Source organism: Triticum urartu, chromosome 7 (genome assembly GCF_003073215.2).
Source record: "Triticum urartu cultivar G1812 chromosome 7, Tu2.1, whole genome shotgun sequence".
NCBI lineage: Eukaryota > Viridiplantae > Streptophyta > Magnoliopsida > Poales > Poaceae > Triticum > Triticum urartu.
The window spans coordinates 604,395,126-604,411,335 of record NC_053028.1 but is presented as its reverse complement, the minus strand read 5'-3'; the positions used below and the strand labels follow the sequence as shown (position 1 = coordinate 604,411,335).

Sequence of the window (16,210 nt, the reverse complement as noted above, 5' to 3'; positions counted from 1 at the left end):
ACCAATACATCCGCTACTTTATATAGGTGCTAACTTATGCTTTAACACATTTTTAGAATCTTTCATTAGCACGTAATGACACACTAGTCACCAGCCTTTTGTAACAAGTTGTCACATGGTAATGTGGTACCAACACAATGCCAACTACATAAACCACTGGATGATGAAATGGTGGATTTTTGTCGTTGAAACATACACATATATGGGATACTGTATCTAAGCTCTCGTCGAGACAAGAGCCAACAGTGAATACTAGTCGTAAATTGGGTTTGCAGTTGATAACTAACACATTTTTGAGTTTCAAGATTCAATGGAATCTCGATGATACCAGGTTGTCTTCTCTTATCTGCATGCACGCAAATTGCAATGGGGTTCACGGTGCTATGGAGCTGATGTTTCATTTTGTAAAAAATGTTTCACGTTTTCTTGTTGTCTTTTAGGAACATCATCTATATTCATATACAAAATAAAGGTTAAGTTTTTTTTTTGTGTGGGGAAAATAAAGGTTACACCTTTATCAACGTGCCAATGTTAAAAATACCTTGTATTATGCAATGAAAGGGGGTGGGTTAACAAGAGTAAAAAATATAAAATATATTTGCATAAGACTGACACTTTTAAACGCATTAAAGATGATTCTCTCGCATTTGTGTCGTCTACCATGTTAGTAGAGTATTAACAGGAAATGAAGGGCGCATGTAAAAATGTACCTCAAAGTGGAAGCTGTAGAATGTTCTATTGACCTCGGTGGAGAAAGTCGATGAACTGATGAGGTGAAGGCCTTCGTTCTCAAATACGTTTATGCACTTGGACAGAGGAAGACTTGCAGCCATGTTACTAAGCAGGCTAACCTGGACCATGATTTCGTTGCCATCGAGAGGAGTGGCAGAAACAATACGACCTGTGTTGTCCTTGACGCGCTGCAGTCTTTCTCTGCATTTGGCTCTAGTGAGCTCCTGTTTCTTCTTCTCCAGATCCTCGACCTGCTTCTGCAGCTCGGGTATGTAGTCGAGGACCTGACACACCGTCGTCGGAATGCTCAGCTTCTTCTGCATGCCGCACGAGATAGGGAGATACACATCGGTCATAATGTGTAAATATTTCATCTTAATCGTTAGGGCTATTACTACCTCCTAATTAACTCGCATCAAAGAGTAAAGGAATGATTTACAGTGTGATCTGCGTTGGGGATGAGAGAACGGAGAGTCGAGTAGAGCTGATTGAGCTGCGTCCGCCGGTCGCGCTCGTACGCGTTGTGGCTGAGCTTCTTATGCGATCCTGAACCGGAACCAACCAATCCGGAGCCACCCGAGGAGGCCGCTTTCGCCGGTGCCGTTGCCGGTCCGGAGAACTCGTGGATGTCGAAGTCAAGGTCCAGGTCCGGTAACTGCAAAGACAGCAGCTCGTCGGTGAAACCGCTGTCTGCCTCTAACGGCCAGATCATGCTGCTCGGGACGGCGTCGTCGAATTGTTGATGCTCCATTACTTGCTGCAGATCCATTGAACTTTTTGTGGAGAGGATAGAGAGGGAACCTAATCACGCCTAGTACTATTAGCTAGCAAGCTCCCTACGGGTTATATATGGCATTGAGGCATTATTTTGTGTGAATCTTCCCGAACGGGTTAGAGGGGCCCCTAATTGTTCTCTATTTGTAAACATTAACTATCAGATCATGACATGTTTGATGGAGTTAGCTTGGGACAATTAGGTGGTCACATCCTAGTTATATCTATATGCAAATGATTGATGTCATCACATGCGTCAGTGTCACATACGACCGCACATAATTCATTTAGCTAAATATGTCTAAGTCCACATGTAATAAAGAAACATAAATCTTACTCTCTCCTTCTAAGTTTGTAATAAGGCAGCCTCTAGGATTAAGCCTAACTTAATTTTGACTACAATTTAACTAACAAAATATGTGTATATATGCATGCAAAATTACGCTATTCAATTTTGCGTTGAACATTGCAAAACAAAAGGCCTGTCATAACTGAAGTGTGATAGGGCCATACAGACATAGAATTGATGTACACGAGAGATTTGGGTCCAGGGACACCTTCGCAAACTTAGAGCGTCTACATCCAGACTTAGCAAATATGAGCCCCTAAACGTCCACGGACGTGCCCCGTCAGTGATTGGGAGTGTCTGTTTTAAGCCCTTATTTGTCCATTCGCCCAGCCACACTTCTCAATTTCTTTCTTATATGATCGGGCACTTGCACGTAATTGGTGTAGATGAAGATAGAGAAAGAAAAAAAATGAATAAAGAAAGAGAAAAGATGGTCTGGGGTGGGGCTGCGTCCTACATAGCGGACTGACCGGGCTTGTCTGGGCGCGTCCGCGAGCCCTCTTATCCTCCCAACATTTGCCCTCAATATGAGGATTCGCGGACAGCCCGGACATATAAGAATGATGTGGGATCCAGTTGGGTCACTTTTTTCCTTCCTTCTCATATCCGGTCACTGACCGGGCCGCGGGCGTATGAGAGAGGGTTTAAGACGTCCGGCTACAGATGCTATTATACACCTTTCAGCTTAGAGATGTAGAGACTTTAGGGCATCTCCAGCCGGTGGCCCCCCAGGACGCATAAAAATCGCCCCCTGGGGACGAGCCGGCGATACAATCGGCGCTGGGGGCGGTTTTGCGCCCAGTCGTCGCCCCCAGCTCGCCCCCAGGCGCCGAAATTGGCCCACTTTGCAGCCCAATTTCGGCGAATAAAGGGCCCATATGGGCGAGAATAGGCCCATATTCGGCGTGATTTCGCCGTGTCTCGGCGTTCAATTATCAACACAATTATTTCTTATGACATTTCATCATAGAAAAATCAAATACTTCAACAAAATAGTACAACAACAAATAGTTCAATACAAATTATATAGTTCAACAAATAAAAACTCGTATTTCATCACACGGCGTCCCCCTTAAGCCTCCATAGGTGCTCAATCAGATCTTTCTGCAGTTGATGATGCACCTGTGGGTCTCGGATCTCCTGACGCATACTGAGATAGGCAGTCCAAGTTGCCGGTAGATGGTGATCAACTTCGGCTAGAGGACCCTGCCTGTAGTATGGTTCAGTGTCAAACACTGGGTCTTCTTGCTCGATCTCGATGATATGTTGTGCAAGATGACACAGCAAGTCATAATCTCCCACATTTGATCTTTGGACCAGGTCTGAGCGGGTACCGAACAACAGCGAATCGAGATTGGAGCACACCAAATGCCCGCTCGACATCCTTCCTGCAAGTCTCCTGAACTTTCGCAAACCAGGCGTTCTTGCCTCCTGCCGCAGGGTTTGAGATCGTCTTCACAAATGTCGACCATCTCGGATAGATGCCATCTGCTAGGTAGTGTATTGGTGCCCATTGATCTCGAAGTTCACCAGAGGAGAATGGCCCTCAATGAGCTTGGCAAAAATAGGAGAGCACTGCAGCACGTTGATGTCATTGTGAGTTCCTGGCATACCAAAGAAGGAGTGCCAAATCCAGAGGTCCTGTGTGGCTACCGTCTCAAGCACCACACTGCAACCGCCTTTGGCGCCTTTGTACATCCCCTGCCAACCAAATGGTCAATTCTTTCATTTCCAATGCATGCAGTCAATGCTTCCAAGCATCCCAGGAAATCCTCTTGCTGCATTCTGAGCTAGGATCCGAGCAGTGTCTTCCGCATTGGGTGTTCTCAAGTATTGTGGCCCAAACACTGCCCGACAGAACTTGTAGAAACACTCTATGCTGGTGGACTCGGCCATGCGCCCATAGTCGTCGAGTGAATCACTGGGAGCTCCATATGCAAGCATCCTCATCGCTGCCGTGCACTTCTGGATGGAGGTGAATCCAAGAGCGCCAGTGCAATCCATCTTGCACTTGAAGTAGTTGTCGAACTCCCGGATGGAATTCACAATCCTGAGGAAGAGCTTTCGGCTCATCCGATAATGGCGCCGAAATGTTTTCTCGCCATGAAGTGGAGCATCGGCGAAGTAGTCGGAGTAGAGCATACAATAGCCTTCGAGACGATGCCGGTTCTTTGCTTTCACCCGCCCCGACGCCGAGCCACCTCGCTGCGGTTTTTCATTGCTCGCCAGCAGCTGGGCGAGGGCGGCGAGCACCATGAGATGCTCTTCTTCCTGGACGTCAGCCGCGGCTTCCTCTTCCAGCAGCGCGGCGAGCTCTTCCTCGTCATCCGAGTCCATCGCCGAGACAATCAAAACGCCGAACACCTTGCGCTCGGTGGGCGTGTACCCGCCGCTAAACCGCGCCTCCGCGGCCGGAAACGCCCAGCTGCTGTGGGAGGGGCTGCCGCGGCGAAGCGCTGCTATTTTCCGGTGGGGAATGGCTATCTAGCAGAGTAGGGCGGCGGCCGTCGCCGGGATATAGCTAGTGGTGGCCGAGGGCGCGGGGGGTGCGAGGCGAGTCGGGGGAAAAAAACCTTGACTTTTCTCCTGTCGGTGTGGGCCAGGCGTGCTTTTCCCTAGTGCCGGAGCCCCCAACTGCTCCCCAGCGCGCCGGGTTCGGACTGTGACCGCCGGGCAGAAAAAAGGTCCGAACCGGCGATTTTCGGCGTCCTGGGGACGCGACTGGGCCGTTTTTTCGGCGCCGACGCCGAAAAAATGACCTGGGGGTTGGGGCGCGGCTGGAGATGCCCTTATGGCCAAGTGAATAGAGCAACAGGGATGCAACTGGACAGGGTCGGCATGTCCGCATCTGTCCATAGAATCATAATTAGAACAAGCATGATTATAAAATAACAAAGATTAGTGCATTTTTGGCGGCGTGAACGGAAACGGACGGCACGGACGCGTCTGCCTGCATCTTTAGGTCGAGATGGAGGCCTCACAAGATTCCCAAACGAGTTACCAGTGGCAAATTGGGGTAATGGTCGCCACTAAAGATAAAACACCAAGAAAATGATTTCAGGCCGTACATATATACTTTTAAATACAGGTTGCTCGTGAAATTCGACATTGCTTGCCTAATTGTGCATATACTATAAGAGATTAAGAGGGGTACTTAATCTGCACCATCGGATCTCTCCTGTGATTAGCTGCTGCTGCAACTTGTTTGGCCCACTAAGATTTGTCTATGCTAGTATAGTAGTTGCGGCATTACTATATTACCGCGTATCAAAGGCATTACGGCACGATCTCGAGGAAGGATTCCGGCTGCGCATATCTTAATCACACTGCGTACTGGCGCTGCGTCCCGTACTGCCGCGGTGTCGGGTGTCGACATGGTGACGCCACGCGCGCGCCTTGAACGTGGCGGGACGTGTCTGGCGCGTGCCCCGGATGGTTGGGATGACCGCGATTGGTCCCTCCCGGACGGGAGTGCTGCTGCTCGGACGGCTGCATCACTGACAGCTCCCGTACTATCATTTATAAAAAATCAAGGTAAAAAATTTCTTCGATAGTTCCCTTAAATTATCTATAATTTTAGAAGATTCCGTAAACTAGGCCTTTTCTTTCCGCGCATTTACAAACAGATCGTTTTCCCATCAAATTATGGCCACTTTACGGAACAGTTGTAGAAACTTTTTTTGCCCCAACTTTCCATAAACGCCGGCGCTGCCTGCCGCCTCGCTGCCGCGCCGCCCACCGTCACGCCATTTCGCTCCCGCGCCACCGCCTGCCGCCACACTGCCTCGCACCGGCAGCCACCGCACTGCCTTGCGCTGCCCCTTGCCGGCAATTATCTATTTTTTGTTTGGTTAAAAATAAATATTTATCATAGCATAATGAACCTGACTAATCAAGACACAGAGTCAAAAGAAAAAAAAATCATTGTTGATGCGGGATTTGCAGCCTCTAAGCCAAAAGCAAAAATTCAAAGAAACCCTTGGGTGTGTCCGCCCGCCGGGACAGTAAATCTTAATGTTGATGCGGGCTTTGACCTGGACTCTCTACAAGGCACAGAGGTTGTTGTACTTTGGGATAGTTCTGGAAACCTTTTAGCGGCAGGAAATAATGTAGCAGGTGAATGCATGGATGCCTTAATGGCCGAAGCCCTTGCACTCCGGTTTGGACTTAATGTAGCAGGTGAAGATTGGTGATTAGCTCAGATAATAGTGATGTGATACAAGCAATGCAAGATGGTGGTTTATTTGCTAGCCCGGCTGCAGCATTGATTGATGATTGCTACCACATGACATGCGTTCTAGGTCAAGTCCGATTCGAGCATTGCCACCGTGAATCAAATTCGGTTGCTCATGAGTTGGTAAGATTGGCTAGATCCTCTCCCCCTAGCACATGGTTGATGAGGCCCCTAGTGCATTGGTACCTCTTATTGTAAAAGATCCTTTGTTATTTACCACTGAATAAATAAAGAGGTTGGAGAGTTCAAAAAATAAAATAAAGACACCAAGTGAAATAAAAGTGCATCCAACCACTTTAACCCCACTCCATCCCTTTGCAGAACTCGCTACCAAAAAGCCCCCCCTGCTTTATATTATAAAGCAACCATCACCAGTACATCCGAGAGACCGATACAAATACACATCACCACCACACAACACAACACACACAAACACACACACACACACACACACACACACACACACACACACACACACACAAGACGAGATACAAAAGTGTTGGCACCGACACACTACTCCAGTCCAAAGACTAGCTAGCACGCTACAGATAAGCATGAAAGAACTGCTATGAGTCGACAGAGACCACCGTGAGAGATCACCAAGGAGTGGTGAGACGGCCGACAACGAAGCGAGAACTCCAACATGATGCCTCCAAGAAGGCAACAGCCACGTAGCTACCACCGTCCGATCCTGCATATTAGGTTTTCACCTGAAGTAACCCCGAATAGAGAGGGAACACCATGACGAAGCCTGCAAGGAGGAAACGACGTCCGTGGACGCCGTCGCCGTCGGCCAGTACAAAGACCAGGCAAGTGATGTACCCCGGTGCTCCAACCTCTCCGACGCACCCTCGCTCTGCTAACCGCCCGAGCTGCGCAATCTGCCCAAGACCAACGCGCCTCCCACTTCTAGGGCTGCCGCCCTGCATCTAGACCGTCGCAGAACCATAAAAGGAGATGGTTTTGGACAGAGCCAACTCCAACCACCACCGGAACCAGCAACGATCGTCCCGCCTCATGCATCGCCAGGACAGCGGCCAAGAAACAATAGGCTGGGGAAAGGGGAAGGGGAGGAGCGGCCCTCGGCCACGATTGGCACCCACTGTGCCGGCCACGGGCAGCCCGACCACGCCGAAGACCCCATCCCTCCTACAGCCCTACCCTCCCCCCTTCCTCGAAGCACCCTGCTTCGCCCCAGCCCCGCTATTGGCGTGGCCCATCTCGAGGCCACCGACAGCTGCCCGTCTGATACGCCCATTTTGCATCATGTTTACCTACTATTATTTACAATGTTTTATGCATAATAATGCTTTTTGGAGTAATTATAATGCCTTTTCTCTCATAATATGCATCGTTCACACAAAGAGGGAGAATTCCGGCAGTTGGAAATCTGGACCTGAAAAGGCTACATTAGGCTACCTATTCTGCACAACTCCAAATGAGCTGAAACTTTACGAGGAATTTTTATGGAATAAATAAGAAATACTGGAGCAAATAACTACCGGAAGGTGGCCACCTGGTGAGCAAAGACACCAGGGCGCGCCTTGGTGGGCTGTGCTCAGCCCAACCCACCTTCGGTGCCCATCCTTTGGTATACAAGTCATTTTGACCTAGAAAAAATAATAGGGAGAGGACTTTCGGGACGAAGCGCTGCCGTCTTGAGGAGGAATTTGGGCAAGAGCACTTTTGCCCTCCGGCGGAGCGATTCCGCCGGGGGAAATTCCCTCCCGAAGGGGGAAATCATCGTCATCATCATCACCAAGAACTCTCCCATCTTGGGGAGGGCAATCTCCATCAACATCTGCAACAGCACCATCTCATCTCAAACCCTAGTTCATCTCTTGTGTTCAATCATGTTACAGAAACTATAAATTGGTGCTTGTGGGTGACTAGTAGTGTTGATTACATCTTGTAATTGATTACTATATGGGTTATCTGGTGGAAGATTATATGTTTAGATCCAATATGCTATTTAATACCCCTATGATCTTGAGCATTATTATCATTTCTGAGTAGTTACTTTTGTTTTTTAGGTCACGGGAGAAATCGTGTTGCAAGTAATCATGTGAACTTGATATGTGTTCGATATTTTGATAGTATGTATGTTGTGATTCCCTTAGTGGTGTCATGTGAACGTCGACTACATGACACTTCACCATATTTGGGCCGAAGGGAATGCATTGTGGAGTAGTTATTAGATAATGGGTTGCGAGAGTGACATAAGCTTAAACCCTAGTTTATGCGCTATTCCATAAGTGCCCGATTGGATCCAAAAGTTTAATTTTATGGTTAGAATTTATTCTTAATACTTTTCTCGTAGTTGTGGATGCTTGCGAGGGGGTTAATAATAAGTAGGAGGTTTGTTCATGTAAGAACAACACCTAAGCACCGGTCCACCCACATATCAAATTATCAAAGTAGTGAACACAAATCAAACCAACATGGTGAAAGTGACTAGATGAAATTCCCGTGTACCCTCAAGAACGCTTTGCTTATCATAAGAGACCATTTTGGCCTGTCCTTTGCCTCAAGAGGATTGGTCTACCTTGCTGCACCTTTGTCACTATTACCATTACTTGCTCGTTACAAATTATCTTGCTATCAAACTACTATGTTACTTACAATTTCAGTGCTCGGAAACATTACCTTGCTGAAAACCACTTGTCATTTCCTTCCGCTCCTCGTTGGGTTCGACACTCTTACTTATGGAAAGGACTATGATTGATCCCATATACTTGTGGGTCATCAAGGCTATTTTCTGGCGCCGTTGCCGGGGAGTGAAGCGCTCTTGGTAAGTGGAAATTGGTAAGGAAAAATTATTACTATGTACTGAAATTTATTATCACTTGTTACTATGTAGAACAATACTTTGAGGGGTTTGTTTGGGATATCTTCACCTCAACCGGAACCACAATTAGTTACCCCTCAACCTACCGCACCTACTGAAAATATTGAATATGAAATTCCTTCGGGTATGATAGAACAACTGCTAGCTAATCCTTATGCAGGAGATGGAACCGAACATACTGATATGCACTTGATATATGTGGATGAAATTGGTGGATTGTTTAAGCTTGCAGGTTTACCCGGAGATGAAACTAATAAGAAGGTTTTCCCTTTATCTTTGAAGGGAAAAGCGTTGGCATGGTATAGGCTATGTGATGATATTGGATCTTGGAATTGGAATCGATTGAAATTGTAGTTCATAAAAAAAGTATCCTATGCATCTAGTTCATCGTGATCGGAATTATATATATAATTTTTGGCCTCGTGAAGGATAAAGTATCGCTCTAGCTTGGGGGAGGCTTAAGTCAATGTTATATTGATGCCCCAACCATGAGCTCTCAAGAGAAATTATTATTCAGAACTTTTATGCTCGACTTTCTCATAATGATCAATCCATGCTTGATACTTCTTGTACTAGTTCCTTTATGAAGAAAACTATTGAATTCCGGTGGGATCTTTTGGAAAAAATTAAACACAACTCCGAAGATTGGGAACTCGACAAAGGTAAAGAGTTAGGTATTAAACTTAAATTTGATTGTGTCAAATCTTTTATGAATACCGATGCTTTTCAAAAGTTTAGCACTAAATATGGACTTGACTCTGAGATAGTAGCCTCCTTTTGTGAATCTTTTGCTACTCATGTTGATCTCCCTAAGTAGAAGTGGTTTAAATATCACCCACCTATTAAATAAGAAATTAAAGAACCGGTAATAGCTAAAGATGAAACTGTTATTTATAATGTTGATCCAGTTGTTCCTACTGCTTATATTGAAAAACCACCTTTCCCTGTTAGGATGAAGGAACATGCTAAAGTTTCAACTATGGTTAATAAAAGTTATATTAGAACACCTAAGCCAGCTGAACAAATAAAACTAGAACCTAGAGTTGCTATGGTTAAGGATCTCCTGGTCGATAATATTGATGAGCATGTTATTTACTTTGTTGGTGAAGCTGCTAGAATTGCCAAACCCGATGGGAAAGATAAACAAAGACCTGTTGTTGGCATGCTCGTTGACTCAGTTAAGATAGGAGATCATTTTTATCATGGTTTATATGACATAGGTTCTAGCATGAGTGCTATTCCTTTTACTTTATATCAAGAAATTATGAATGACATAGCACCCGCTGAGATAGACGACGTAGATGTTACTATTAAACTTGCTAATAGAGACACCATCACACCACTTGGAATTGTTAGAGATGTTGAAGTCTTGTGTGGGAAAATAAAATACCCTACTCATTTTCTTGTTCTTGGTTCCCCACAAGATGACTTATGTCCCATTATCTTTGGTAGACCTTTCTTGAACACCGTTATTGCTAAAACAGATTATGAGAAACAAACTGTCAGTGTTAGTTTTGGTGATGCGTCTCATGAGTTTAATTTTTCCAAGTTTAGTAGAAAGCATAATAAGAAAGAATTGCCTAGTAAGGATGAAATTATTGGTATTTTTTCTATTGTTGTACCTCCTACTGATCCTTTAGAACAATATTTGCTAGACCATGAAAATGATTTGCATATGCATGAAATAAATAAAATAAATAGAATCTTGTTCGAACAACAACCTCTGCTTAAACACAATTTGCCTATCGAAACTCTAGGAGGTCCTCATCCACCTAAAGGTGATCCTGTGTTTGAATTAAAACAATTGCCAGACACTTTGAAATATGCTTATCTCGATGAAAAGAAGATATATCCTGTTATTATTAGTGCTAACCTTTTAGAACATGAAGAAGAAAGATTATTGAAAGTTCCAAGGAAGCACCGAGCTACTATTGTATATACTCTTGATGATTTAAAGGGCATTAGTCCCACTCTATGTCAGCACAAAATTAATATGGAACCTAATGCTAAACCCGTTGTCGATCACCAACGCCGGTTAAATCCGAAGATGAAGGAAGTGGTAAGAACAGAAATATTAAAACTTCTCGAAGCAGGTATAATCTATTCCATAGCTTATATTAGATGGGTAAGTCCTGTTCATTGTGATCCTAACAAAGGAGGTATAACTGTTGTTCCTAATGATAAGAATGAACTTATTCCACAAAGAATTGTTACAGGCTATATAATGGTAATTTATTTTAGAAAATTTAAAAGCAACTAGGAAAGATCATTACCTTCTGTCTTTTATTGATCAAATGCTTGAAAGATTATCTAAGCACACACACTTTTGCTTCCTTGATGGATATTCTGTTTTTCACAAATACCTGTTTCTCAACCTGATCAAGAAAAGACCACTTTTACTTGTCCCTTTGGAACCTATGCTTATAGACGTATGCCTTTCGGTTTATATAATGCCCTTGCTACCTTTCAAAGATGTATGACTGCTACATTCTCTAAATTTTGTGAAAAGATTGTTGAGGTTTTCATGGATTATTTCTCTGTTTATGGGAGGTCTTTTGATGATTGTTGAACCAATCTTGATCGAGTTTTGCAGAGATGTGAACAAACAAATCTTGTCTTGAATTGGGAGAAGTGCCACTTTATGGTTAATGAAGGCATTGTCTTGGGTCATAAAATTTCTGAAAGAGGTATTGAAGTGGACCAAGCTAAGGTTGATGCAATTGAGAAAATTCCATGTCCTCAAGATATAAAAGGTATTCGTACTTTCTTAGGCCATGCTGGTTTCTATAGGAAATTTATCGAAGACCTTTCTAAAATTTCTAGGCCTCTTAGGAATCTTTTGCAAAAGGATATCCCTTTTGTTTTTGATGATGATTGTTCATAAGCCTTTGAAACACTCAAGAAAGCCTTAATTTCTGCACCTATCGTTCAACCACCTGATTGGAACTTGCCTTTTGAAATTATGTGTGATTCTAGTGATTATGATGTTGGTGCTGTTCTAGGACAAAGAGTTGATAAGAAACTTAATGTAATTCATTATGCTAGTAAAACTCTAGACAGTGCTCAAAGAAATTATGCTACTACTGAAAAAGAATTCTTAACAGTTGTGTTTGCTTGTGATAAATTTAGACCTTATATTGTTGATTCCAAAGTAACTGTTCACACAGACCATGCTGTTATTAAATATCTTATGGAAAAGAAAGATGCTAAACCTAGACTTATTTGATGGGTTCTCTTGTTACAGGAATTTGATTTACATATCATTGATAGAAAAGGAGCTGAGAACCCAGTAGCTGATAATTTGTCTAGGCTTGAAAATTTTCCTGATAACCCACTACATATTGATGATAGTTTTCCTGATGAGCAGTTAGCTACAGTAAATGTTGCTCATAATACTCATTGGTATGTTGATTACGCTAATTACATTGTTGCTTTATATTTACCACCTAGCTTTACATACCAACAAAAAAAATTCTTTTATGATTTAAGACATTACTTTTGGGATGACTCACATCTTTATAAAGGAGTAGATGGTATTATTAGACGTTGTGTACCTGAGCATGAACAGGGACAAATCCTATGGAAATGTCACTCCGAAGCTTATGGAGGGCATCATGCTGGAGATAGAACTACTCCAAGGTATTGCAATCTGGATTTTATTGGCCTACTCTCTTCAAGGATGCTCGTAAGTTCGTCTTATCTTGTGATGAATGTCAAAGAATAGGTAATATCGGTAAGCGTCAAGAAGTGCCTATGAATTACTCACTTGCTGTTGAACCATTTGATGTTTGGGGATTTGATTATATGGGACCTTTTCCTTCCTCTAATGGGTATACACATATTTTGGTTGCTGTTGATTATGTTACTAAATGGGTAGAACCTATTCCAACCAGTAGTGCTGATCACAACACCTCCATTAAAATGCTTAAGGAAGTTATTTTCCCAAGGTTTGGAGTCCCTAGATATTTAATGACTGATGGTGGTTCACACTTTATTCATGGTGCTTTCCGTAAAATGCTTGCCAAGTATGATGTTAACCATATAATTGCATCACCCTATGATCCTCAGTGTAGTGGTCAAGTTGAACTTAGCAATAGAGAAATACAATTAATTTTGCAAAATACTGTTAATAGGAACAGGAAGAATTGGTCTAAGAAATTAGATGATGCACTTTGGGCTTATAGAACAGCGTATAAAAATCCTATGGGTATGTCTCCATATGAAATGGTTTATGGAAAAACTTGTCATTTGGCTCTTGAGTTAGAACATAAAGCATATTGGGCCGTCAAAGAGATCAATTATGATTTCAAACTTGCTGGTGAAAAGAGATTATTTGATATCAGCTCTTTAGATGAATGGAGAAACCAGGCTTATGAAAATGCAAAATTATTCAAAGAAAAAGTAAACAGATGGCATGACAAAAGAATCCAAAAGCGTGAGTTTAAAGTAGGAGAATATGTTCTTTTGTACAACTCTCGTTTCAGATTCTTTGCTGGAGAACTCCTCTCAAAATGGGAAGGCCCCTATGTTATCGAGGAGGTTTACCGGTCTGGTGCCATCAAAATAAATAACTCTGAAGGTACTGATCCGAAGGATGTCAATGGGCAACGAATAAAGCATTATATCTTAGGTATGCCCATTAATGTTGAAAGCAATGTTATCCATACTTTGACACCGGAAGAACACGTAAAAGAGTCCTTCCGGAACACTCCAGAATCATGAAAAATAAGGAGGTACGTGATACGGTAAGTAAACGGACTCCAAAAAATCCGAAATAATATATTTTTATCAGTTTTGGAATATTTAAATTTTTTGGAAATAAAGAAACTTCCAGGAAGCGTCCCCTAGTGGGCACAAGACATCTGGCGCACCCAGGTGGGTGTTGTGCCCACCTGGGACACCTTCCATACTCCCTTTTTCTTCCGTATGCTTGTCCCCCAAGATAAAAAATCTATATATACTTCCCGAACCTGTTGATCACCGTATCGCAGAGAAATCCTCTGTTCTCTTTTCTTGCTATTTTCTGACAGATTCAACTAGATCAACATCATGTCTTCCTCACCCTTCAACAATGGAGAAGGAGACATAAGGTCGGTTCAGGAAGATCTAAGAAGGGATGAAGCTGAAGAGTTTGTTATGGAGGAAGAAGAGGAAAGTCCCTTCGGGATTCACCCTTCGGCCTCCGAGAGGGGTACACTAGTTGGCATCTCTACTCACCCTGATGTAGCGACCAGACCTCAAACGGTCCAATCTCTGTGCTCAGGTGTCATCCCTGGATCAGTAATGCTGACACCACACAGTACTTGAAGGATTTATAACAGAGTAGCAATCACACACTTATTACATCGAGTGTCTCAAAAGAGAACTTATTACAATAAATATGGCTTAAGGCCATCTAATAACGATAACAGCGGAAGGCTTGGAAGATAAGTGAGTCCATCAACTCCAACGGCATCACTGAGTATAGAACCACGACCTAAAAGGCACCTTACTCGTCGTCTGAAAAGTCTGCAACATGAACGTTGCAGCCCGAAACGAGTCAGCACATGGAATATGCTGGCAATGTAACACATAGAGAGCAATGAAGTAAATAAGACTATACTATATGCATATTTGGCTGGTGGAAAGCTCTATGGTTACAGTTTTGCGTAAAGCCAATTTTTCCCTACTACAAAGGAATAAATTTTATTTAACTATCATGGTAGTTGTTAAACATTGAGAGTGTAGACACCCTCTTAATCCCAATTAAGCATCATCATTAAAAAAACCAACAAATTATTTAGAGTAACATGATGAGATTCACATGATAATCCAAGTACTAGATACTCAAGATGTCCATAACCGGGGACACGGCTAACCATGATTAGTTTATACACTCTGCAGAGGTTTGCACACTTTTCCCCACAAGACTCGATCTCATCCGTTGGGATTCTCGCACTACATGGTGTTTGAGAAACGGATGACCGAGACATAGTCTTTCAGAAGCGCTAGCACCTTACGATCGGGTAGACCGTTACACCTACTTTCCCCTACATCTGCTAGTCTACCACTGTAAGAGTTTGCACGACTTAATCAACTATGCTAGAGCCCATAGTAGCTTGTGGCTGCACACGGAAGTTTCTAGCATGAATAATCTCATGATCCCTTTCAGCCTGGGTGGCGGTCCAAAAGAAAAACAGGCAATCGCTGGAATACCCAGGTGCCTCAATCCACCCAGATGTGTATTTAAGTTGCCACTTTAGACAAACCATTAATTTAACAAACTCACATCTGTCATGGATTTCACTCACCCAATCCACGTCTACTAGCATAACATGGCATAAATAAGCAAACGTAGAAGTAACTCCCAAAGGTTTGATAATAAAACAGGTGATAGGTACTACCTCATCTACTCCCTAAACCCACAATTTACTTAGATCCTAATCATGTAATGTGTGAGGATTGATCTAATGCAATAAAAACTAGGTAGTAGGAGGTATGATCAAAGTGTTACTTGCCTTGCTAATGATCCGCAAAACCTAGCGATTCGAAGTAGCAAGCGGCGCACTCCGGGTACTCTATTGCAAACAAACAAGCATACAATAAGTACTCAACTAATGCACAGGTAAAACTCAAATAAGAGATCTAACCAGAAAGTTCGACTTAAGAACTCCGGTTGGCAAAAAGAACCAAATCGAACGAAGCAACGAAAGACAAACGACAAAAGAAACAAGCTTCATTTTCTAATCTGGATCTAGGTCAAATTTTACAACGGGAAAAACTTGTTTGAGTTGGTTAAACGGAAAGAGGGTTTCGAGACGAAACTCCAGGCGCTTGAATCACCTGATTCCGATAAACGAGCGAAAAGTTATACTAGAACGAAAATCGGATCAGGAATCGCGATCAAAAAAATCGTGGATTTAATCCGAGAAAAAGAAAAACGACGAACAGATTAACGAACGAACGTTCGTTATCTGGATCTAAACGATGAACGCGTTCATTAAAACGAACGAACGAGCGAACGCTCGCTAAGTAAACTAAACCGGAAAAATAAACTGAACCAGAGAAAAAAACGGATCTAGGTTTTCGAAAAAAATCGATCGGTTTTCTTCGCAAAAACCGAGGCAACAGCGGCTACCTCGGCAGCTCCGGCGAATGACGGCGCGGCGGCGCGGCTCCGGTGCGGCGGCGGCAGGAGGCGGCGGCGGGAGGTGCGACGCGCGGATCAAGGCGGCGGCGGCGCGCGGCTCGAGGCGAGGCGGCGACGGCTCCTGGTGCTACGGTTTCGGCTGGG

General features: G+C 43.6%; 1 protein-coding gene across 1 annotated transcript; it reads right to left on the bottom strand.

Moving 5' to 3' along the window:
- Nucleotides 1–432: 432 nt before the first annotated feature.
- Nucleotides 433–1,525, bottom strand: LOC125525299 (protein IRON-RELATED TRANSCRIPTION FACTOR 2-like). The gene is made up of 2 exons (XM_048690299.1): nucleotides 1,172–1,525; nucleotides 433–1,049 (listed from the first exon to the last, which is right to left on the bottom strand). The coding sequence occupies exons 1-2, from the start codon at nucleotides 1,499–1,501 to the stop codon at nucleotides 657–659; spliced, it is 723 nt and encodes a 240-aa protein (XP_048546256.1). The 5' UTR covers nucleotides 1,502–1,525; the 3' UTR covers nucleotides 433–656.
- Nucleotides 1,526–16,210: the final 14,685 nt, after the last annotated feature.